This window comes from Piliocolobus tephrosceles, chromosome 17 (genome assembly GCF_002776525.5).
Source record: "Piliocolobus tephrosceles isolate RC106 chromosome 17, ASM277652v3, whole genome shotgun sequence".
Lineage (NCBI taxonomy): Eukaryota > Metazoa > Chordata > Mammalia > Primates > Cercopithecidae > Piliocolobus > Piliocolobus tephrosceles.
In genome coordinates, this window is record NC_045450.1 from 54,834,069 (window position 1) to 54,857,522 (window position 23,454).

Consider the following 23,454-nt stretch of genomic DNA (forward strand, 5'->3'; position numbering starts at 1 on the left):
AGTAGCTGGGATTACAAGCACACATCCTGGCTAATTTTTTGTATTTTTAGTAGAGACGGGGTTTCACCAGGTTGGCCAGTCTGGTCTCGAACTCCTAACCTCAGGTGATACCCCCGCCTCGGCCTCCTCCAGTGCTGGGATTACAGGTGTGAGCCACCACGCCCGGCCAAATAGCCTTAACAGCTAGTAGTTTATACATCTTAGATTCCAAGTCAAGCAATCTGACTTGAGCCCATACTTTAAGCTGCTAAAATATACTGTGGTTTCAGACATGGTAACCTCATGAACTGTGAGTAGGAGCATAAAGGACTGCAGCCACTCTAGCGTGCAATCTGGCTGTACTTAGAGGCATGAACTATGTTCCTGCAAACTCCTGGACATGGACTCCATAGAAACTCTTGCTCAGGTCCTTAAGAGGACATGTGGTAGCTTTGTTTGTGGTGGCGGAGAGCTGGAAGTAACCCAGGTGTCCATCACTAGGAGGTAGGTGAGTAAACTACGGTGGCTGATTACAATGGAGCCCCACCTTAGTGGACTAGCAGGGTAGGCAAAGTTACGTCGTGATGACAAACAGCCCTCCAATCTCCGTGGCTGAACACAAGTTTTATTTCCAGCTTACATCAAATCAAATGCAAGGCGCGTGTTTCTCTAGGACATCTCTTCTCTGTAAAGCGACTCGGCAGTCAGGCTGCACCCTGTGTGACTTGCCATCTCAACATGTCCCTCCTCTATCGCCCAGGCAGGGGGTGAGTGAGACAGAAGGGACTTTTCACTTTCTCAGTCTCGTTCTCTCACCAGGCTGGTATGCGGTGGCGCGATCTCGGCTCACCGCAACCTCCGACTCCCTGGTTCGAGTGATTCTCCTGCCTCAGCCTCCCAAGTAGCTGGGATTACAGGCACGCACCACCACTCCCAGCTAATTTTTGTATTTTTAGTAGAGACCAGGTTTCACCATGTTGGCCTGGATGGTCTTGATCTCCTGGGTGGTGATCCGCCCCCAAGGGTTGGGGTGATCCACCCACCCTTGCCTCCCAGAGCACTGGGATTATAGGCGTGAGGCACCATGCCCGGCCTGCTTATATTTTTTCTTTGTCCGGGACTCATCTCGTGGCCTTCTCTGGAGCAAAAGGGGTGGCAAGTGTAGTCTGCAGTATGTCCAGGAAAGAGGAATGTGGAACAGGATTTGGGAACACATAGTACTGTTGCTGCCACAAGCAGTTACAAGCTATGAACTGAATGAATCTATACATACAGCCATGAAGACAGGTCCTTAAAACATAGTTTTAAGTTTTATAAAAAGGTAGGAAAGAATGAAATTAAAGGGAAACTTATAGAAATTAAAACACATGCACATAGAACGTTACGCTGCATGGGCCGGGTGTGGTGGCTCACGCCTGTAATCCCAGCACTTTGGGAGGCTGAGGCAGGCGGATCACATGAGGTCAGGAGTTCGAGAACATTACGCTGCATGTTCTTTGTGGATCCATCCATATCTAAGGACGTTTATTAAACACGTTGAAGTGGCTATAGCTTATGTGTGTGGGAAGGATGGGTGGTTAGAAGGATAGAGGAAATCAGGTAAAAAATATCAAAGAAAGGATACGTTTGATGATGATGGTGATGATGGCAGTCATGAACTGAGGATTAAGAGTCTTGCCACTCTCTACATTTGAGGTTCTTCCTCCAGCCATTTAACTCTGGCACTGGAATAGAAAGAGGAAGAGGGGGAAGGTGAGAAAGTAGGCAGAAAGAGCTGTTGGGCAACTGTAGCAACAGAACAGAAAGGAGATGAACGTTCGCACATAGGCAGGGGCAGCAGGAATGCAGAGGGGCAGGTGTCAGAGAGGGTCCACGTGGTAGAACCCACAGGACCAGGTGGCTGAATGCAGAAGCTGAAGCTGAGCAGGGCGGCCAGTATGGCTCCTGTGTTCTGGTGGCGTGACCAGCCAGGGTCTGGAAGAAAGAGGAGGAATGAATATTGGAATCAGAGGCATCAGATAACGATGCGGGATTCTTTAAAATATAATACGTAGGTTGAGTCAAATGAGGGTCTAGAGAAAATGGAGCCAAAGGGGCTCAGGAGGCTCTAAGAAGCAGGTAAGAGTACCATGATAGAAGTGCCAGGGATCAAGCCAGGGAGGTAAGGTAATACGGTCTGGTTGTGTCCCCATCCAAATCTCATCTTGAATTGTAGCTCCCGCAATTCCTACATGTCACTGGAGGGACCCAGTGGGAGGCAATTGAATCATGGGGATGGGTCTTTTCCATGCTGTTCTCATGACAGTGAATAAGGTTCACAAGATCTGATGGTTTTATACAGAGTTCCCATGCACAAGTCCTCTCTTGCCTTCTGCCATGATTGTGAGGCCTCCCCAGGCACTTGAACTGTGAGTCCATTAATCCTCTTTTTCTTTATAAATTACCCAGTCATAAGTATGTCTTTATCAGCAGTGTGAAAACAGACTAATACATAAGGGTTCAGAAAGGCCAACTGGATGGACAAAGAAGCCATTGGTGACTTTAGTGAAAGCTACTTTAGTGGAATGGTGGGGGGCAAAAGCCAGACTGCAGATGATTAAGGAAGTACCTGGAAGACAAAGAAGAGAAGGCAACAGACAGATGAGCCATTTGCTGAAGGTTAACTGGGAAAAGAAGGATGGAGGAAGGCTACAGCAGGGGCTGCAGAGTGCAGGTGTGTGAGTGTAATATGGGAGGGAGCTGAGGGTTTATATGCTGAGGGCTAAGAGGTGGGGATGGAGTCAGGATTGAAAATGAGGAAGAGAGGCCAGGTGCAGTAGCTCATGCTTGTAATCTCAGCACTTTGGGGGGCCGAGGCAGGTGGATGACAAGGTCAGGAGTTCGAGACTAGCCTGACCAACACGGTGAAACCCCATTTCTACCAAAAATACAAAAATTAGCAGTGTGTGTGGCACACACCTATAATCCCAGCTACTCAGGAGACTGAGGCAGGAGAATTGCTTGAACCTGGGAGGTGGAGGTTGCAGTGAGCCGAGATCGTGCCATTGCACTCCAGCCTGGGTGACAGAGCGAGACTCCATCTCAAAAAAAAAAAAAAAAGAAAAGAAAATGAGGAAGAGGCCAGGCGCGGTGGCTCATGCCTGTAATCCCAGCACTTTGGGAGGCTGAGGTGGGCGGATCACCTGAAGTCAGGAGTTCAAGACCAGCCTGGCCCACATGGTGAAACCCCATCTCTACTAAAAATAAAAAAATTAGCTGGGCATGGTGACGCATGCCTGTATTCCCAGCAACTTGGGAGGCTGAGGCAGGAGAATCTTGAGAACCTGGGAAGTGAAGGTTGCTGGGAGCCAAGATTGCACTCTAGCCTGGGCAACACAGAGAGACTCCGTCTCAAAAAAAAAGAGAAGGCAGCTAGAGAGTACCTGGGTTCAACTGAAGTGCCAGCCTGCTCCAGTCAGAGAAGCACAATCTGTGAGAACAGGGAAAAGGAACCCAAGCTTCTGGAACCCGATCCTCTTGAATTCATGGCTTTATAGGTGTAAAAAAAAAAAAAATAAAAATAAAGGGCTGAGTATGGTGGCTCACACCTGTAATCCTGGCATTTTGAGAGGCCAAAACAGGAGGATTGCTTAAGCCCAGGAGTTCAAGACCAGCTTGGGCAACATAGGGAGACACATCTCTATGAAAAATAAATAAATAAATGATTTTAAAACGGCACAAAAAAACAAGACAGACCCCCGGACTGTTAAAAAAAATAATTGATAAGATTGATCTACATCAAAATAAATGTTCGCTAAGTTTCATGTGGGCAGGAACCATATGGAGACCATCTTAAAAACACAGCTCCCCAGAGGTTCTAACACAGCAGGTCTGGGCTTGGGCCCAGAAACCTGAATTTTTATTTTTTTTTGAGATAGGGTTTTTGTCACCCAGGCTGGAGTATGGTGGTACAATCTCAGCTCACTGCAACCTCTGCCTCCCGGGTTCAATAGATTCTCCTGGCCTCAGCCTCCTGAGTAGCTGGGACTAAGGCGCGTGTCACCACGTCCGGCAAAGTTTTGTGCTTTTTGGCAGAGACTGGCTTTCACTGTATTGGCCAGGCTGGTTTTGAACTCTTGGCCTCAAGTGACCTGCCCGCCTTGGCCTCCCAAAGAGCTGGGATTATAGGCGTGAGCCACCGTACCTGGCCAGAAACCTGAATTTTTAACAAGCATCATAGTGAAATCTGCTGTCATTGGTTCTATGCTTTGAATAACTGCTAGAGAATGGCTAGCTGAGGTCCTAGTAAGTGGAAACGAATCACTCAACCAAGCAGCACTACCCACTTCTGGAAAAGTCCCAGGCATTTGACAAAGATTTGTCACCTACAACTATCTGCCCCTGTGTGAAGAGGGCTACTTTGAATGAACCCCCAAGTCTTGGTTAATTTTCTTGAAAAAAACAGAAACAGGTATAAAATGAGAACAACTGGGGATTAAATAACAGTTATGAAGGCAGTGATCATTTAAATAGGACTGGAAAGCGTGGGCTTGGAGCCAGGTTGCACAGGTTTGCAAAAGCCAATTGTTAAATTTTCAGAAATTTTGTGAGCTGGAGGCTAAACACAACCATTGTTAAAAATGAAATTGTATAAACTTATAGTTAAATAGATTATATTAAGAAAATATTTTTCTTTCTTTCTTTTCTTTTTTTGACACCGAGTCCCATTCTGTTGCCCAGTGGCACGATCTTGGCTCACTGCAACTTCTGCTTCCTGGGTTCAAACAATTCTCCTGCCTCAGCCTCCCAAGTAGCTGGGATTACAGGCCCATGCCTCTATGCCCGGCTAATTTTTGTAGTTTTAGTAGAGACAAGGTTTCCCCATGTTTTGCCAGGCTGGTCTCAAATTCCTGACCTCAGGTGATCCGCCTGCCTCGGCCTTCCAGAGTGCTGGGATTAGAGGCATGAGGCATCGCGCCCGGCCCTACTTTCTTTACTACGTTTTACTATCAGGTGTGCTCCTAAGGTTATTTTTGTCTATCTTATCTGTAAGGTAGAAATACTATATAGCACTGTGCTCCTGCGCCTCTCCTCCCAACTCAGGTCGTTGTGAAATCAGCCACCGTGGGAGTATTTATACCAGGGAAATTGGGAAAGGCTTACAAACCAATGCCCCTCATCCCTTTTTTGGAGAACTGATTGTTACATGTTTACCAGCACACCACTGAGTAGGATCCTTAAAGTAATTAGGAGGCTGGACACGAGGGCTCATGCCTGTAATCCCAGCACTTTCGGAGGCCGAGGCAGGAGGATTGCTTGATCCCAGAAGTTCAAGACCAGCCTGGGCAACAAGGTGAGAACCTGTCTCTACGAAAAAGTTAAAAAATTACCTGGGTGTGGTGGCTTGTGCCTGCCGTCTCAGCTACTCAGGAGGCTGAGGCAGGAGGATCGCTTGAGACCAGGAGTTTGAGGCTGCAATGAGCTCTGATCGCATCACGGCACTCCAGCGTGAGTGACAGAGCAAGACCCAGTCTCAAAAAAAAAAAAAAAAAAAAATTAGAAGAGTAATAACAGCAGTGAGGAAACTCGAAGCACGAACTATCTGCTTGTATTCATCCCCCAGCAGCAGTGTGTAAAAGGACGTAAGGGTGGAGGTGTGGAGGCTTAACCCAGTCTTTTTGCACCCATAGCCTCTTCAAATTCCTTCACAATTTTGCCTGGGTGGCTTCAGCCGAAAGCAGAAATGGCAGGAAGTAATTGTGGGAATCAAATTTTTCTCGACAGGAGATGAGATGAGCTGAGTGAATGATGCCATCTAGTGTCGAAGAACAGATCGGCTCCAAAGAGCAACGATTAGCAAAAGATTCCTCTTGATTTGGGCGCTAGAAACACGACTTCCACAGTTTCTTCTTCCCTTCTTTTCACATATTTTCTTTCCTCACTTCCATGTCTATACTGAGTCAATTCTTATTTACTCCCCCAATAAAAACAGACTTTACTTTTTGTTTTTTGAGACAGAGTCTTGCTCTTTCACCAGGCTGGAGTGCAGTGGCACGACTCACTGCAACCTCCGCCTCCCGGGTTCAAGCAATTCTCCTGCCTCAGCCTCCCGAGTAGCTGGGATTACAGGCTCCCACCACCACACCCAGCTAAGTTTTGTACTTTTAGTAGAGATGGTATTTCTTCGCGGTGGCTGGGCTGGTCTTGAATTCCTGACCTCGTGATCTGCCCACCTCGGTCTCCCAAATACAGGTGTGAGCCACCGTGCCTGGCCAAAAAACAGGCTTTACTTTTTTAAAAAAAAGATCTCAATTTTGCACTGCTACCAGGCAAAAATCGGTAATGCCAAGAGTTGAACGGCATAGGAATGTGCACAGGTATTACGTGTAATAATTTGCAATACATTTGCTTAGGGAAGTTGTAAACATTTTCTCTTGTGGGCCATATAAATCAAATGTTTCTCTGCCTTGCCACAGTCCTGTATCCACCCCATTTTCCCAGACAGGGCAGATGAAAGTGGTTTTGTTAGCGTGTTATACAGTCTGACAAACAATCCTAACTCATTCTCAAGTTTTATTTTGCTTAATGGAAAATGGTAGAAGAAAATGCCTTTGCATAACTTCCCAGTGAATGGGAGATTTCATTCTTTTCCACAAGGTGAGGGCTATTTCCTGTTTTCTTTTTCTTTTTTTTTAGAAAACCAACACTTACTTAAAAATCAAATATCTAATATAAAAAGTTTGCATTGCTTCAGCTTGTTTTCATTTAAACCTGTGGTTGTCCTTCATCTGCTTCTGGCATTTTTTTTCTTTCTTTTCTTTTTTTTTTTTTGAGATAGAGTCTCGCTGTGTTGCCCAGGCTGCAATTCAGTGGCACTCGGCTCACTGCAACTTCCGCATCCCAGTTCAAGCGATTCTCCTGCCTCAGCCTCTCAAGTAGCTGGGATTACAGGTGCATGCCACCACGCCCAGCTAATTTTTGTATTTTTAGTAGAGATGGTGTTTACCATGGCTGGTCTTGAACTCCTGACCTCAAGTAATCCACCTGCCTCGACCTCCCAGAGTGCTGGGATTACAGGTGTGAGCCACTACACCTGGCCTACTTCTGGCATTAAAGTGCTCTAGTTTTGGTAGAATCTTCTCCTTGACTTCAGGACCCTCTCCACATTTATCCCCAGTCTATAACTCACATTATTTCATGTTTTCAAACAGAAAACCGTAATTCAGGAGTAAACACCATCCTCTGTAAGATGTGTCACAGGAGCAGCCTGAAATCTATTAGACAGTCATTCTGAAGCTGTGGTGAAATGGAAGGGAAGCTAATGTTGCAGCTATGGAGATGAGATCCAAGCTCAGGATCACACTTTTTCCAGAATACTTTTTCAGTGTTTCCAAAACCAGCAAAAGTCATTTAGAAGTCTCATCTCCAGACTGCCAGACTACACAAAGGTAAGGCTTTATTTTAGGGGTGGGCCCTGGGTTTTGCAGTCAAGTCAGCTGCTGTTTGTATGAGCAAGACTTCATTGGTAGCTCTACTGGGCTCCCCCTCTTCTACATGATGGCAGCAATTTGGCCTTAGAAAATGTGCATAGTTACTTCACAGGCTACAGGCTATTTTCTTCATAAGTAGGAATGGAAGATTCCTGTTAGGAGGGAAGAAGTCAGTTTTGTTCGTATGTGGGCCAAACTATTAAAAAATAATAAGGCCTGCGGATTCCCATGTTCTTAGATGCTCAATGAACATTTCAGTTCATCAGACTGTGACCAACTTAAAAGGCTGTGGCATTGTGCTAGTTCACTGGACCCTGAGAAAGTCTTTTAAATCCAAATGATACTTTTTTGTTTGTTTTTTGAGACAGGATTTTGCTTTGTTGCCCAGGCTGGAGTGTAGTGGCATGCGATCACAGCTCACTACAACCTTGAGCTCCCGGGCTCCAGTGTCCTTCTGCCTCAGCCTCTTGAGTAGCTAGGACTAAGGCACATCCCACCACACCCAGACAATTTTTAAAACTTTTTGTAGATGGGTCGTACTATGTTGTCCAGGCTGGTCTCTTATTCCTGGGCTCAAGTGATCCTCCTGCCTCAGCCTTCCAGTGTTGGGATTACAGGCACCAGCCACTGCCCCCAACCCTGCATTATATTCTTAAAGGCAGACCTGAATCCTGTGCAGTGTCAATTCAGGTGTGCACTTGCCCCCGAGCCTCACATACAGGACCCATTCCTTAGGATGACGCCGCGTTCACTTGCTTAGAGCGTCAGCACCATGGCACCTGGCTCTCCTCCCGTGCCCGAGTCTTGTTCTTGCCCATTTCCTAGAGAGGGTTTATGGTCCAGGCTCCCTGTCACGTCAGTGTGTTCCAAACACGGCACCTAAATCTCAAAAGCTTCTTCAACGCCCCCGTGGTTTGGGATACACCTTAAGTTTTAATCTATGTACTTCAAGTTTCTTTTATTCAATTAGATACAACCATCTGACTTTTGGCTTCTGAAACAGAAAAGTCAATTTAGTTCTGTTTTCACTTTACCATGCCTTTTTATCTCAGAATCTTGATGAATTCTGAAATGAACCCCGATGGGGCATGCCTCTATTTATGCTGAATGATAATCATTTTACATTTTACTACAGGTTGAGTGCCCCAATCCAAAAATTTGAAATGCTCCAAAATCTGAAACTTTTGGAACACTTACATGGTATTCAAAGGAAATCTGCATTGGTACATTTCAGATTAGGTACGCTCAGCTGTTAAGTATAATGCAAATATTAAAAAAAAAAAAAATTTCCCAAATCCTTAACATTCAAGCATTCATCCTTAACATTCCAAGCATTTCAGATAAGGGATCCTCAAGCTGTACCTATTTCCAAATTTCCACTAACTAGCTCTTTGGCAGGTCTACGGAATAAAAATCGATGCTTCTGATTACTTTAAGGCATTATAACCTCATGAAGTGGTTTCTGAGATGCAACTGAGTTTTTGTGCTCTTTTATTGTATTCTTAAATCTTTCAAGATGAATAATCCACGTAGTGCATTTGAGAGGTTCTACCTGTTCAAGAAAGGAAATTTAATATCCGTGACTACTATATGTCAAATGATTTAGTGCCTTGTAAATTAGTTCCTCTAGGAGTCCTCTGCACTTATCTTAGGGGAAATGTTGTTTGTTCCATTCTTAGTAACATGCCTGTTTGGCCTGTGGTCTGAGGTACTTACAGCTGCTACAGTGGTAAATGTGTCCCTTTTGAAACACTGTTCTGGGGACTTCAGAGATGACTGACTGCAACCTACCACTTCACAAATGAGGGATCTGAGGTACAAACTAGAACCTGGGTCTTCTGAGCTCAGAGAACTCTCCTCACTACAGCAGACTGCCTGTTTCCATTTAGGGGAACGTGAAGCTCTTTCATAAATGGTACCAAGTCCAAGAGAACTCCTTAAGGCAGCTCCAATCGAAGGCTGTCTTGGCTGCTTCTGGAAACAACGATCACTACTCCCAAAGTCAAAAACGACTAGAACACAGCCTTAAAAATCAAGTCATTTAATCGTGTCTTTGAAGGTAAACAATATATGGAGCTGGATCACAACCCCTGAGAATGCCAGAGCTGTGGGTCCAAAACATGGTGTGGTATTGTCAGCAGAGTTCAGAAGGGTCTGGACTCTACGTGTTACCAGGCAGAAAACATGATGGAATTCATGCATTCCATTTAGCGATTGTGTAAAATTCCAGAAACAGACCCCAAGAATCTTTCAACATGGGGAAAATTCAACTTCTGGTTTTACAGAGAAACGAATGAAGAGTTACCAAAACGCTTTGTTGATTTCTCCTCATTTTCCTCACACAATCTGAAGCCTGAGCTGACTATCATATCCCCAGCTCCCAGCAGCTGAAGCTGCAGTTCAGGTTTGAGCTCAGTCTCCATACTCTTCCATGTAGCACCACAGCAAGAGTGGCCGGAGGCAGAGAGCTCTCGGCGGGCCAGCTTCCTAACGAGCACGCCGAGTGGAAAAGAACCCTCTGGCAGCAGACTGGTTTAGTTTGTGAGATTTTAATTTACAAATTAAAAAAGCTATTTAATACATGTTTTACTTTTTCTCCTTTTTCTCCTCTTTCTTTACATCACTCTTTTCCTTATCTTTATCTTTCTCCTTGTCCTCTTTCCTATCCTTTTTGCTGTCTTCTTTCTCCTGCCCTTCTTTCTTCTCTGCATCACGGTTGGCAATCTTGTTGTTGATGAGGTTGTGCAAGGCGACCACGGAACGGATCAGCGAGGCCAAGTACACTACCACCATCTGGTCGTTGGTCTTCAGGTAAAAGGCCTTGACAAACTCCTGCAGGCTGACGTCTGGCAGCAGGTTGAAGACGTCCTGCAGCTGGTAGATGATCTGGTGGTTGATAGGCAGCTTGCCTGTGGCGACTTTTTCCAGGTAGCTCCTGATATCCAGAAGCTTGGAGTTCAGTCCCTTCAAACCATGGACCTGGTTTGTGATCCGCTGGGACAGAGTGCCCACCGTCGTGTCTTTGATGTCTCTGTAATAACCCGCAGTTAGAAAGGGCAGGAAAAGGCATCGGGTACCATGTTATCACGCAAGGTCTTACATTCTAAGAAAATACCTAGCTTTGTTGGGTGCGGCAAGTTTTTAAAAGAAAAATGTCACTTTTCCATTTGATAATGATTTAGTTATCAATTACGAAATTGTTATCATTCGGAGCCACATATTTTATCTTTCTCATCACAGGACATTTTTCAAAAAATAATTACAAAAGAGAGCTAAAATAAAACCATTTTCACTTAAGAAAAAAAAAAGAGACTGTTTAGGTGAACAGTTGAGATCTGCCAATAACTTTCTGGGTAGCCTTATACTGAAGTTATCTCGGCTTTCCTGTTCTTAAAAGGATGGCATTTTCTCTACCAGCATCTCCAGAATATCGAGAAGCTTAAATTTAAGAGACGGTAATCTTTAGAACTGGAAGGAACCTCATTGACTGATAAAACTATGACCCCTTTCAAATAAGGATCATATAGATATAGGATTTTGAAACAAAAGCTACCCCAAGATGAAGATTCTCTCCAGAAAATGGGCTACATTTGTTGAGAAGGACATCTAGTGGAGTGCAGGCCTGCATTCTCACACCTCTCTTCCCATCACAGCCAACATTCTAGTTTCCAGACAAGGTATGCTATCCACAAAGTCATAAATTGTAACTCAAGACATTTACAGTTGATATAGTTCAAACATTTCAATGTACAGACAAGAAAACAAAGGTCTGGAAAGAGCCTGTGATTTGCTCAGAATGGCAGACTTGTTAGTGGATGGCCAGGACCGGAACCCAGGTCTCCATACTCTTGACACAAACCTCTTCCTTACACTGTGTGGCCTCTCGGGCAGCGCATTATTTTGATGTGTACTAGGGTCTCACCGTAACAAGTGTTCAACTCCAACTTCCTCAGCTTCCTCTGCTCCAATTTCACTGGTCACGTGTTCAAATGTTTTCGAGGTTGGGGTTCCATCCTGGGAGAGGAAGCCTAACTATAATTATTTATTTTCCAGAAACAAACTGCTATGTTTTCCTTTTCGCACCTTGAGACTTTGGCTTTACGTCAGCTCATTTAATGGGTGCATGACTGAGAATTTTCTATGGCAAGGGTGGGCAAGGCTTGCTTTGAAAGTTTAGCCTTCAAAGCTGACATCACTGTGGTGCTGCTCAGTGATGCAGTCTGCTGGGGCACTGTGAGTTGAGAAAATCTGGCAATTCCCTCAAGCCCACACTTGGAATGGACACACAGGTAAGTCTCAGGTTGATTCTTATAAGTGTATTGTTCTGGCTGGGCGTGGTGGCTCACACCTGTAATCTCAGCACTTTGGAATGATGAGAATTCGAGACCAGCCTGGGCAACACGGCAAAAAACCCTCTACAGAAAAACACCTAGCCAGGTGTGGTGGCGGGCGCCTGTAATTCCAGCTACTCTGGAGGCTGAGGAATGAGACTCACTTGAACCTGGGAGGTGGAGGGTGCAGTGAGCTGAGATCACACCACTGCACTCCAGCCAGAGCAACAGAGCGAGATTATCTTAAAAAAAAAAAAAAAAAAAGTATATAGTTCTTTCTAGAATGGACAATATAGAGTATCTGTACTGAAGCAAGTTCATGCCAGAAAATGTAACTTTTAGCCCTTTTTTGTCTCTTGGATCAAACGATTCCAGAGTGCCCAAACCAATGCAATCAGAATAGCTGGCTTTCTGGCGGTCTGAATTAATCAAAGGATCCACTGGGGACATGGTTCCTGGTGGGCACCCAGTGACATCCTGAAGGGACTCGGAAGATACTTTTCTCAGACTTTGTGCCAGAAGAGGCTGTACGTCTCCTGCAAAAGCCTGTAAACTGTGTGCAAGGGAGGACAGCACAGTGGTAAGAGCACAGGCTCCACAGCCACGCTAGCTGGGTTCAAATCTGGCGCCGCCATGTACGTAATAAGGGAGCTCCGAGACCTTGGCAAGTCACTCCACTCAACTAGGTGCTATAGAAGTGAGAAGTGAGCCGTGATTATTTTATTCAGGATGGGGTTAATCCTGCAAGGGGCATTCTCTTTGCTTTGCATGCCAAGATGGTCAGAACCTTTAACAGTCTTGTGGGATTTCTTGGTAACCTTTACAGGCATTAATTCTTCTTGAGTTTCACCTGGTAACATGACCCGTATATCCCCTTTATCCCCTACTAAAAAAAAAATCTTGCTTCATTGGGGTGCGTGTGTATGAGCAACCTCAATTCCTTTTCTAAAGAGGCAGGAGAAAAATTCACTTAAAACAACGGGGTCAAAACAGGGATGAAAGCCCTACTGCAACTAGGTGATACATTGGATCTAAGTTCCCTGGTAGCCAGGCAAAGAGAAAAGCTCCAGGAAGACAGAGCTCGATGCAAGGAACATTTGCACAGAGCTATCCTAAAATATCCTTTTCCAAATCTTAAAACTGAAAGTAAGGATAAATACTGCAAATCTAAACCCAAAAGGAGACCGTAATTCATCCCTTAAAGTTTTCATTTATAAAAGGGGAATCTGGATTTCTGTTTTGTTTTTTTGGGGGGACAGGGTCTCACTGTCGCACAGGTTGGAGTGCAGTGGCGTGATCATAGCTCACTGTAAGTTTGAACTCCTGGGCTCAGACAATCCTCCCGTCTCAACCTCCTGAGTAGCTTGGAATACAGGCATGGACCATCATGCCTGGCTAATGTTTTTATTTTTGTAGGGGTCTTGCTATGTTGCCCAGGCTGGTCCTCAACTCCTAGGCTTAGGCAATCCTCCCACCTCTGCCTCTCAAAGCACTGAGTGAGCCACTGTGCCTGGATGGAATTTAGATTTCTGTGTTCCTCTCCATTTCCAAAATGTGGTGATTAAAAAAGTCAAAGGGGAAAAAACTTAACTACCTTCTTTTGTTATAGAGACAAAGGATTTGTTGACCTGAAAATTGAAAAAAAAAAAAAAGCCAATCACCCAATAAGCGGCAAGTCGAACCCCCCCCGGTTCATGGCAAGATGACTCACATCATGGACTTCTTCCACTGAAATGTACGCTTCTGTGGGCAGCCCTAGGTCCTTCGGCTTCACATCAATGATGACCAATACCTGGCCGAGAAACACATCTTAGCAAATCATCTCACGCCCAGCACAAAAGGGGTAATTTCAGGCATTCCTCTCACAATTACTAAAGCTATTTCTTCTATTCAATTAGAAAGGAACCAGAATTTTCAGCAAAAATGCATTTATACTTCAAATGATCTCATCATTTTTTCTGCTTTTCGATCCCCTTCATTAACAAGCTGAGGGGCAGTACAGTGCCTCGCACAAGGACATTAGAGTCAATACAGCCAAAATTTCAATCCCAGTCCCACCCCTTACCAGACCTTCCTCACCATTCTAAACCTCAGTTTTCTCATTCCTAAAGAGGATATACAGTTACTGGGAGGATTACATAGCTCATACACCTCGTACTTAGCAGGTATAACCTGTTACTTATCAAATGTATTAGGTTACATACTTCACAGAGCACTACAAATTAACAAGTTTATGGAGATAAAGCAGTAAGCAGATTTGCTACTCAAATTCTTCCCTGGATGCTCTTACTTGAGCTGGCTGGCAAAAAATCATTCAAGAGTTTTAAAAATAGAGAGCACTTACGGAATTAGGACAGTATCTTTTCATGAGTTCGTTGATGGCAATGTCATTCTTGTGTAGTTTAGGGCCTGTGTGGTACCAGCCAACTATTCTTTCTCTGGCTAGGAAGGAAAAAAATTAGTGGGCTTTAACTATTTCATGAAGCTCGATACAACTCCCTCAAAAAGGATAAGAAGTTGTGTCCTTTACCTCTTTGAAAATTCCAGACATATTTACCCTGGTGGTACTAAAACTCTAATGGAAGACTGATTTTTACTGGATGGTTCTCGGCTGCAATTAGAGCGTTATTTCCCCTCTTATCCAAACCCAGGGGGCCTATTTGGCCTTAAATTGCTACACTAGTTTTTCATTTATTCTACCTTATTCTTCTACTCCCACTACTCTTACTAAGTGTAGCCAACTGAAAGGGCCTTGATGTTAAAGAAAAGCAAACAGAAGACCCCCCCACACACAGATCAATTCTATGCTATAACACCTTAGAACATCAAGACGTACCATTGACTTTCTTAAACATTCCATACATGTTTTCCAAATAATCATGGTCTAAAAACCACACAGAATCGTCTTTGTCATCTTCATCAAAAGGAACTAAAGAGGAAAAAAAAGTTAGTTTAGGGTGCTTGGTAGAAACCTAGAACAAAAGTCACAAGTAAAGACCCTCGGGCCAGTTCTGATTCACTTAGGTGTTTCACTTGCCCACCACGATATTAAAAGTTTTTTTTTGAGCTGTCCTCAAAAACTGGGAGAGTTCACAGAAAAATCCAGACCTCCAGCTTCTCTTAAAAAACTGGAATACCTGGCAACTACCAGCTACAGCCAGGTAGAGGTTGTAACTCTTTAAAAAAGACACATGCCTTTCAGTTTTTCAGAAGCCCAGTAATTTCCTGGTATTTTCCATTTGGCAAATGACATTATTAGCTGGTCGTTTTAGACACCAGAGTTAGTGACCTCTAGTCCGGAGGTCATCCAGCGTGTTCTTTATTGTTGTTGCTTTAATCATCCAAGTAATACATGGACACGTTCTTGTGAGGATTCACACGGGTAAAGTTCCCCATCTCTCCCCTTACTCTACCTATAAGAAGCCTGGTTGAACAGTTTGTGGGGGTTGACAAACTGCCAGCTGCCTGTTTTTGTAGAGGGTTGCTGCAATACTGCCACTCTCATCGTTTGTTTACATGTTGTCTATAGCAGCTCTTGCACTACAACAGCAGAGAGGAGCAGGTGCAGTGGAGACCACATGGCCTGCAAGTTTAAAGTATTTACTGCCTGGTCTACTGTGCAATCTTCAGGTTCTCTTTTCTATACTTCAGCAACTTTGAGACAATCTGTGGGTTGTAGTCAAAAGTGGTAACAAAAGTTTATTTTCTTAAAAAGTCAACTGACATTTTAATCATGCTCAGAAAAACACAAAATTTGTCTTTTACCTGCAAAACTGTTCGATACATCAAGTACTTTCTTTTGCCATGACCCCAAAAGCACACCAACAACGCGCTTCTGATTTCCAACCTTGCCGATTCTGAACGAGAAAACAGGTGGTCAGTGTGGATAGGTTAGCACAGAAACATGGATCCAACAATAAGATACTCAATGGGAAGTATCAATGGCACAGATACAATTTAGTTTACTTGGAACTAATCTCTCTAAACCAATGTAATAGGGTTAGGTTGATATTAACTATAAGGGGCAATTCACAAACTTGGTGCTGACACACACTGGCAGTTTTTACTTAAAATTGACTGTGAAGTAATACATGCTTGGGAAAATTTCAGACTTCACAGAAATTTAAAATGAAGAAAATGAAAACTTCCCAGATCTTAGTCTGAAAACTCATTTAAGCCACGCTACCACATTTAACTTTTTCTTTGCAGCTTTCTTTCTCCTTTAAACTTTTCCCATCCTGAAATCTTTTTTGGAATAAAGATGCTAGAGTAGGCCAGGCACGGTGGCTCATGCCGGTAATCCCAGCACTTTGGGAGGCTGAGGTGGACAGATCACCTGAGCTCAGGAGTTTGAGACCAGCATGAGCAGCGTGGGCAATGTGGCAAAAACCTGTCTACAAAAAATACAAAACTTAGCTGGGCACAGTGGGGGTGTGCCTGTAGTCTCAGCTACTTGGGGTTGGGGGGCTGAGATGGGGGGATTGCTTGAGCCCAGAAGGTCGAGTTTGAGGATAGCTACAGTGAGCCGAGATTGTGCCACTGCATCCTAGCCTGGGCAGACCCTGTCTCAAAATAAATGAATAAATAGGGGAGGGCTGAATGAGAAAGATTTTACTTGAGAATTTTTATCTCCATTTCAAGCCTCCTCAGTCATTTTCTCCTAAGGAGTTACAAGTGCTTCACTTACATACACCCATTTCCTTGGTCTTCAGGAAGCATTCTTTAACCACTAGTAAATGTGTAACACAGCAACACAACTCTATGCTTAGGAAAGACAAAAGCCACTGTTAATTACATTTTCTTAACAGCTGCTAGTTTCACATTGGTTTAATTGTAAGCATACAGTTGGCAAATCTATAAATGGTTACTAGGTTTGGGTTTGAATCAAACAAAGTTAATGATTCTGTATTTCTGGTGCCTCTAATTTTTAGGGGCGGGGGGGGGCGGTAAGGGGGAAATTGAGTTTCCAACTTCAAGGGAAACTTCCATACTCATGGGCTTTTGTTTTGGTCTACCAAAGTCCATTTGTGTTTTTAAAACCCTACACTTACTTGATAGAGAAGCTAGTGCTCTTCTTTGTTTTTGAGACAAGGTCTCACTCTGTTGCGCAGACTGGAGTCCAGTGGCACAATCTTGGCTCACTGCAGCCTCTACTTCTCAGATTCAAGTGATCTTCCCACTTCAGCCTCCCAAGTAGCTGAGACTACAGGCACATACCACCACACCTGGGTAATTTTTTTTTTTTTTGTAGAGAAGGGATTTTCACCATGTGGTCCAGGCTGGTCTTGAACTCCTAAGCTCAAGCAATCCACCCACCTCGGTCTCCGAAAGTGCTAGGATTTTGAGGCATGTGCCACCAGGCCAGTCTAAAAGCTAGTGCTCTTAACAAGTGCTTGAATAGAACTGAAATGGTGCCTGCCCCTAGTATCCCATGGGAGAAAAATAGTAATTCCTCTACTGTAGAAAAGCCAACATATCCTAGGCTGAGGGTCCTTTTACGGCTCCAGCTGAATTAGTTGCACAGAGCAAGTCATAGGAGAATGGACACTGCAACAATGGCTTTATAGCAGATGCTCTGAACTGGGTCCTTACATTTGCCAATTCAACTAACAATCTTGTAAAACTTAGAAACATGTGCAACAGGTCTAGCAGGATGAACCGCTCCAAAACCAAGGGGTGGTGGATGTACACCCTCAAACAGTGAGCTTACTAGATGACCTCTGAGATGTTTCCTTACCTCATTCATTATGGTCCAAATCTCCAACTGGTCTCTCTCTCTCTTTTTTTTTTGGAGACAAGGTCTCACTCTCACCCAGGCTGGAGTGCAGTGGCATGATCTGAGCTCAAGACAGCTTCGAACTCCTGGGCTCAAGTGATCCTCCCGTCTCAGCCTCCCAAAGTGCTGGGATTACAGGCGTGAGCCGCCTTGCCCAGCCTCATGTTTTTTTTTTTTTTTTTTTTTAAATGGAAACCTCATCTATCTACCTAATATATATACATCTGTATAGAATCCATATATACTATATATACATATATATTATATATACATATGTACTTTTTTTTTGAGACGGAGTCTAATCAGATTCCCATTTAAAAATGTTAATGGGTTAAAACCACAGCTGATCCAGGAAGCCCTTCCTGGTGCAGAGCATCATCCAGATTTCGATAACAGGAACTCGGTCAAGTTAAGACAAACATAGATACGAACCTGGGGGCGGGGGTGAGGGACAAATTGAAGCTAGCCCCCTCTGCCCCACTCCAGCATCAGCCAAGCATCATTCACATTTCGGTGAAATCAACTTGGTTAAACCAGGATAAACATAAATACGACCCTGGGGCGGGGGTCAGGGCCAAATGAAGGTAGCCCCCCTGCGCCCCACTCCGGCATCATCCATATTTCGGTGAAACTAACTCGGTCAAACGAAGATAAACATAGATAGCCTGGGGGCGGGGCTAAATGAAGCTAGCCCCCTCCGCCCCACCCGGGCATCATCCATACATCATTCACATTTCAGTGAAACCAACTGGGTCAAACGAAGATACGACCTTGGGGGACAGGGGTCAGAGCCAAATGAAGCTAGCCTGCCTCCACCCCACCCTGGCTTCATCCAGATTTCGGCAAAACCAAGTGACAGACACGAGCTTGGGGGCGCGGGTCAGGGCCAACTAAAGCTAGCCGCATCCCCCGACCCCCGGCATCATCCAGATTTCGATAAAACGAACTTCGGCAAAACGAACTCGGAAAGGGAACTCTGTAAAACACACTGGGTAAACGGAACAGGCAGCCCAGGTCCCGGAGTGGCGGCGGCTGGAGCAGGGGCAGGAGGCTGGATGACTCCGGCATCGTGAGCCGAGGCTGGTCTCCGCTCCTGCACAAGTAAGGGTCACCAGCCGCCCTGTCTGCGTCCCCAGGTCGCCCGCGGCCGCCGCGCCATCCCCAGCGTGCCCGTGACTCAGCAGCGGCTGCGCCGCCAGCTCCGCTATAGGCCGCTCGCTCACCGGTTGAAATGATCCACCACACTGAGCAACACCAGGGGGTGGACCACCACCTTCTGCACCGCCAGCTCCGGCATCGCGACACACCCCGCTCGCCAGGCCTGGTTCCCTGCCACCCGCAAACACCGGCAGCTATATCGATTACCGGGGCGCTTTCAGGCCCAGCGCCTTTTCTTCCGGTTCGCTAGCCCTCGCGCGGCCGCCTTCTTCCGCTCCCAGAGTGCCTCGCGCGGCGGGCCCGGATCTTCGCCACCATGTGTGGGCGGGGAAAGGGCTCGAGAAAGGCCGGGGTGGCGCCTGGTTCCTTGCCTTGCGTTTCCCTGGACTTAAGGGCGGAAGGGATACTGGTGACTTCACCTCCTGGTATTGGCCTGCACCGTCACCTGCAGAGGCATTTCGCCACAGTTCCTTCCCAGCACCCACCTCCCACCACCACTAAAGTAAATAGTTAACAGTTTACTTTTCCACCACCCGGAAGAAGCTCAGTTTTGCTTCAAGTCAAAATCCTCCGGGATTTCTGAGAGGAATTTTAAATCTCTAAGATTAGAGCACGCTTTTAATGTAATTTGGTAATTTATCTCATTCTCATTTTCATTGCCCGGGGGAATTTCTCCTTTATCTTTTACTGTGGACACTTTGCAATGAACGTGGCAACCTGCAGGTTTCCACGGGTCCTTATATTACTGCGTAACTAGGGCTAGAAGAACGCAGTTGTGCCTTTGCTTTTGAAATCATAATTTACATAAGCGTTGAAGAAAACATGGAAGGCAGTAAGGAAGTATGTTGTGATATTTAGCTAGGAAAGAGAAGAGGACGGCGGCGACCTGGGAGACTAAAGGAGACAAGGACTTAAGCTTATTTGCAGGAGGCAAATTATAAGAAAAATCGTACAGGTTTATATCGTCTCAAGTTGCTGTTTTTGTAAACGAAAGCAATACTTCAGCAACCTGAATTATTTACCTATTTTTTGTTTTGTCTTTAAACAATTTTTGCTTTCCCTTTATCACCAGAGGATTTTCCCAACATTTTGGCCTCTTGTTTTTAAAGGTAGACTTCCTTATCTCCAAATGTCAAGGGACACACTTAGTCTCTTTTATTTGTGGGTGGTGAAAAACATTAGCAAAGATTATACTGAAATTTGGCCACCAAGGAGAGACTTTAATGTAGTCAGGGGTTTTAATTTGTCTGTGTGTGAATTTGTCTTCTGCCTGCAACTTGGCTTTATTTTCAGATTTTTCGCTAGATCCACAAGGAAGTAAATGGCAGGATATGCTTAATATTCATAATTAATTGAAGAGACTCTCAATGCTATTTTTATTTTTTAATTTTTTTTTTTTTGTACAGTTGGTGTCTCACTGTGTTATCCAAGCTGGTCTCAAACTCCCAGCCTCAAGCAGTCCTCCCACCTCAGCCTCCCAAAGTGCTGGGATTACAGGCATGAGCTACCATGCCAGGCCATTTATTCATAATTATAACTAGAAAGATATAAGGGTTATGTTAATGGGGAAAGAAAACTAAGAGTTATTGAATCTTTTAAGTGCCTTATAATATGCCAGCCCTGTAGAATTAATGTTAATTCTTTTAATTAATATTTCTGAAAGTTTGATATGCTTACAAATCACCTGGGGACGTTGTTAAAATACAGATTCTGATTCTGTAGATCTGAGATGGGACCTGAGACTCTGCGCTTCTAACAAGCTTTCAGGTGAGGCCTATGCTGTGTTAACAAGGCTTGTAACAACCTTACAAAGTTGGTACTTTCTCATAACAAATGAAAATTGTTGCTCAGATGTTGCTCTCGAGGTGGGCTTTTTCTGACATTTAGAAAAAATTTCATCTTTCTCCCCGTACTTACGTGTTTCTGCTTTAGTTTTCTCTATAGTTTTTACCACTTGTGAATAGTTTGTAGAATTTACCTATTCTGTTCATTGTCTTTGTCTCTCATTAGAATGTAAGCTCTTAGGTAGTTCGTAAACTCCTGTTCACTTTTTTTTTTTGTTTTATAATTGAGACAGTCTTGCTCTGTCACCCAGCCTGAAATGCAGTGGCACAATCTTGGCTTACTACAACCTTCACCTCCCGGGTTCAGGCGATTCTCTTGCCTCAGCTTCCCGAGTAGCTGGGATTACAGGTGAGGTGCCACCATGCCCTGCTAATTTTTCTATTTTTATTAGAGATGGAGTTTCACCATGTTGGCAAGGCTGATCTGGAACTCCTGAACACAAGTGATCTGCCTGCCTTGGCTTCCCAAAGTGCTGGGATTACAGGTGTGAGCCACCACACCTGGTCCCTAGTTTACTTTTTTATTTTCAGTGTCTTGAAAAGTGCCTGGCACATAGGAGACACTCAGTAATTACTATATAAATAAATAATTAGTTATGGTAATGAAATGGAAGATGACAATAACGCTCAGACATTGGGAAGGATTGTTCCAAGATCACATTGCTGGTCAGGATCAAGCCAGGTTTCTGTGACCCCAGTTCCTAATTGGGTGGTGCACCTGCTTGCAGCAGTCTTAGGCAAAATAATTGCATTAATTTTATTAAGATACTAAATTTCAAACTTTAGAAAGTGATGTGTTTTATTTCACACTGAGTTCACTTTGCAGTTGTACAGACTAAGTAAGCTGTTTCGAAGCTTATTGGGTGTCTCCAATCCTGACTCACTGAAGCAGTGTGGAATTGACTATGACCTTAAAAAAGTATTCTAGTTACACATGATTATTGTGGAAAAATGACACTGTTCAGATAAATAAAAATGAATATAGAGCTGGGCATGGTGGCCTGTTCCTTTAATCCCACATACTTGGAAGGCTGAGGTTGGAGGATCACTTGAGCCCAGGAGTTCATGACCCTTCTGAACAACAGGACCTTGTCACAAATAAATTAATTAATTGAAATAAATTACAGTCACCTGAAATCTTACCACATACAGAAAACTAAGATTAACCCTGGCCCAAAGTGCTATTTTTTTTTTTTTTTTTTTTTTTTTTTGAGATGGAGTCCCACTTTGTCGCCAGGCTGGAGTGCAGTGGTGCAATCTTGGCTCCCTGCAACCTCTGCCTCCCAGGTTCAAGTGATTCTCCTGCCTCAGCCTCCCAAGCAGCTGGGACTGTAGGCGCATGCCACCATGCCCAGCTAATTTTTTTGTATTTTTAGTAGAGATGGGGTTTCACCATGTTGGCCAGGATGGTCTCGATTTCGTGATCTGCCTGCCTCGGCTTCCCAAAGTGCTGGGATTATAGGCGTGAACTACCATGCCCGGCCTAAAGTGTTATATTTCTTAAGGGACTTCAGCATTAGCTTCCTAGTTTGTCTTTTTGCCTTCCAGTTTTGACCTTCTCCCATCTCCATCCTCCACTCTGCAGCCACACTTGTTTGATTGATTGATTGATTGAGACTGAGTTTCACTCTTGTTGCCCAGATCTTGGCTCGCTGCAACCTACACCTCCCGGGTTCAAGCGATTCTCCCACCTCAGCCTCCTGAGTAGCTGGGATTGCAGGTGCCCGCCACCACACCTGGCTAATTTTTGTATTTTTAGTAGAGACGGGGTTTCATCATGTTGGCCAGGCTGGTCTCGAACTCCTGCCCTCAGGTGGTTCACCCGCCTTGGCCTCCCAAAGTCCTGGGATTGCAGGCATGAGCCACTATGCCCAGCCTTATTTTAACATTTCTAATTTATTATTTTTTTCAAGAGATAGGGTCTCTGTCACCAAGGTTGGAGTGCAGTGATGCAATCATTAGCTCACTGAAGCCTTGAACTCCTGGTCTCAAATGATCCTCCTGCTTTGGCCTCCCAAAGTGTTAGAATTATAGGCGTGAGCCATGGTGCCCAGGCCCAGACATATTTTTAAAACACCCTTTTTAATGGAAAATCCCTGGCCTGTGCAAGAGTAGGGAGAATAGTATAATAAAGCCCATGAACCTATTACTGAGCTTCAAGTCTCCCTCACTTTTCTTACCCGAACCCTAGTTCCTCTCCTTAAAGGTAGTCACTGGTTACTAGTTTTTGGCGAATCTTTCAGAAAGTTTTTTGAAGATGTACCTTTTGGCATCTATATGCAGAGCTTTCAAAATATGCAAATAGACCGGGCGCCGTGGCTCATACCTATAGTCCCAGTCCTTTGGGAGGCGAAGGCGGTGAATCACAAGGTCAGGAGTTCGAGACCAGCTTCGCCAACATGGTGAAATCCTGTCTCTACTAAAAATAGAAAAAAAATTAGCCATGCATGAAGGTGGGCGTCTGTAATCCCAGCTACTCGGGAGGCTGAGGCAGGAGAATTGCTTGAACCTGGGAGGTGGAGGTTGCAGTGAGCCAAGATCCTGCCACTGCACTCCAGCCTGGGTGACAGAGCGAGACTTTGTCTCAAAAAAAAAAAAAAAAAAAAAAAGCAAATGGAATTTAACTGTATATAAAGTTCTGAAATTTGCCCTTTTGAGCTAATAGTGTGTCATTAATACACTTCCTTATAGCAAATCTAGGTCTATATCATCTTTAATAGCTGCATAGAATGGATTTGATTTCTTCATAATAGACGCCTTCATCTACTCAGAGGCCCAGCTACAACATCATTCTCCATCAGCCTCTGCAGGCCTGGAAAGGGCAAAAGCTGTGCCAATGATGTTTCTAGAATCTTTTAATTTTTCCCCTGAGATAATGACTCTTTTACACTGTAAAC

The 23,454-nt window shown here is 44.5% G+C and overlaps 1 protein-coding gene and 1 long non-coding RNA gene across 2 annotated transcripts; one reads left to right on the forward strand and one right to left on the reverse strand.

Annotated features, from left to right (window-relative positions):
- The first annotated feature begins 6,939 nt into the window (after positions 1-6,939).
- Positions 6,940-10,640, forward strand: LOC111541416. Its single transcript, XR_002731258.1, has 2 exons — positions 6,940-7,406; positions 9,338-10,640. It is a non-coding gene; the product is annotated as an uncharacterized LOC111541416 (long non-coding RNA).
- Positions 9,474-18,979, reverse strand: PSMD7 (proteasome 26S subunit, non-ATPase 7). The gene is made up of 7 exons (XM_023210310.2): positions 18,779-18,979; positions 15,545-15,636; positions 14,616-14,708; positions 14,124-14,221; positions 13,491-13,571; positions 11,371-11,462; positions 9,474-10,479 (listed from the first exon to the last, which is right to left on the reverse strand). The coding sequence occupies exons 1-7, from the start codon at positions 18,850-18,852 to the stop codon at positions 10,035-10,037; spliced, it is 975 nt and encodes a 324-aa protein (XP_023066078.1). The 5' UTR covers positions 18,853-18,979; the 3' UTR covers positions 9,474-10,034.
- Positions 18,980-23,454: the final 4,475 nt, after the last annotated feature.

What these genes read in the sequence shown, in the direction of transcription:
- PSMD7 (XM_023210310.2), bottom strand. Translation starts at nt 18,852, where the DNA reads ATGCCGGAGCTGGCGGTGCAGAAGGTGGTGGTCCACCCCCTGGTGTTG. An exon ending in TGTATCGAACAGTTTTGCAG is followed by an intron (nt 14,709 to 15,544) that starts GTAAAAGACAAA and finishes TTTCCTCTTTAG; the next exon opens with TTCCTTTTGATGAAGATGAC. An exon ending in GGAGTTGAACACTTGTTACG is followed by an intron (nt 10,480 to 11,370) that starts GTGAGACCCTAG and finishes GGGTTATTACAG; the next exon opens with AGACATCAAAGACACGACGG.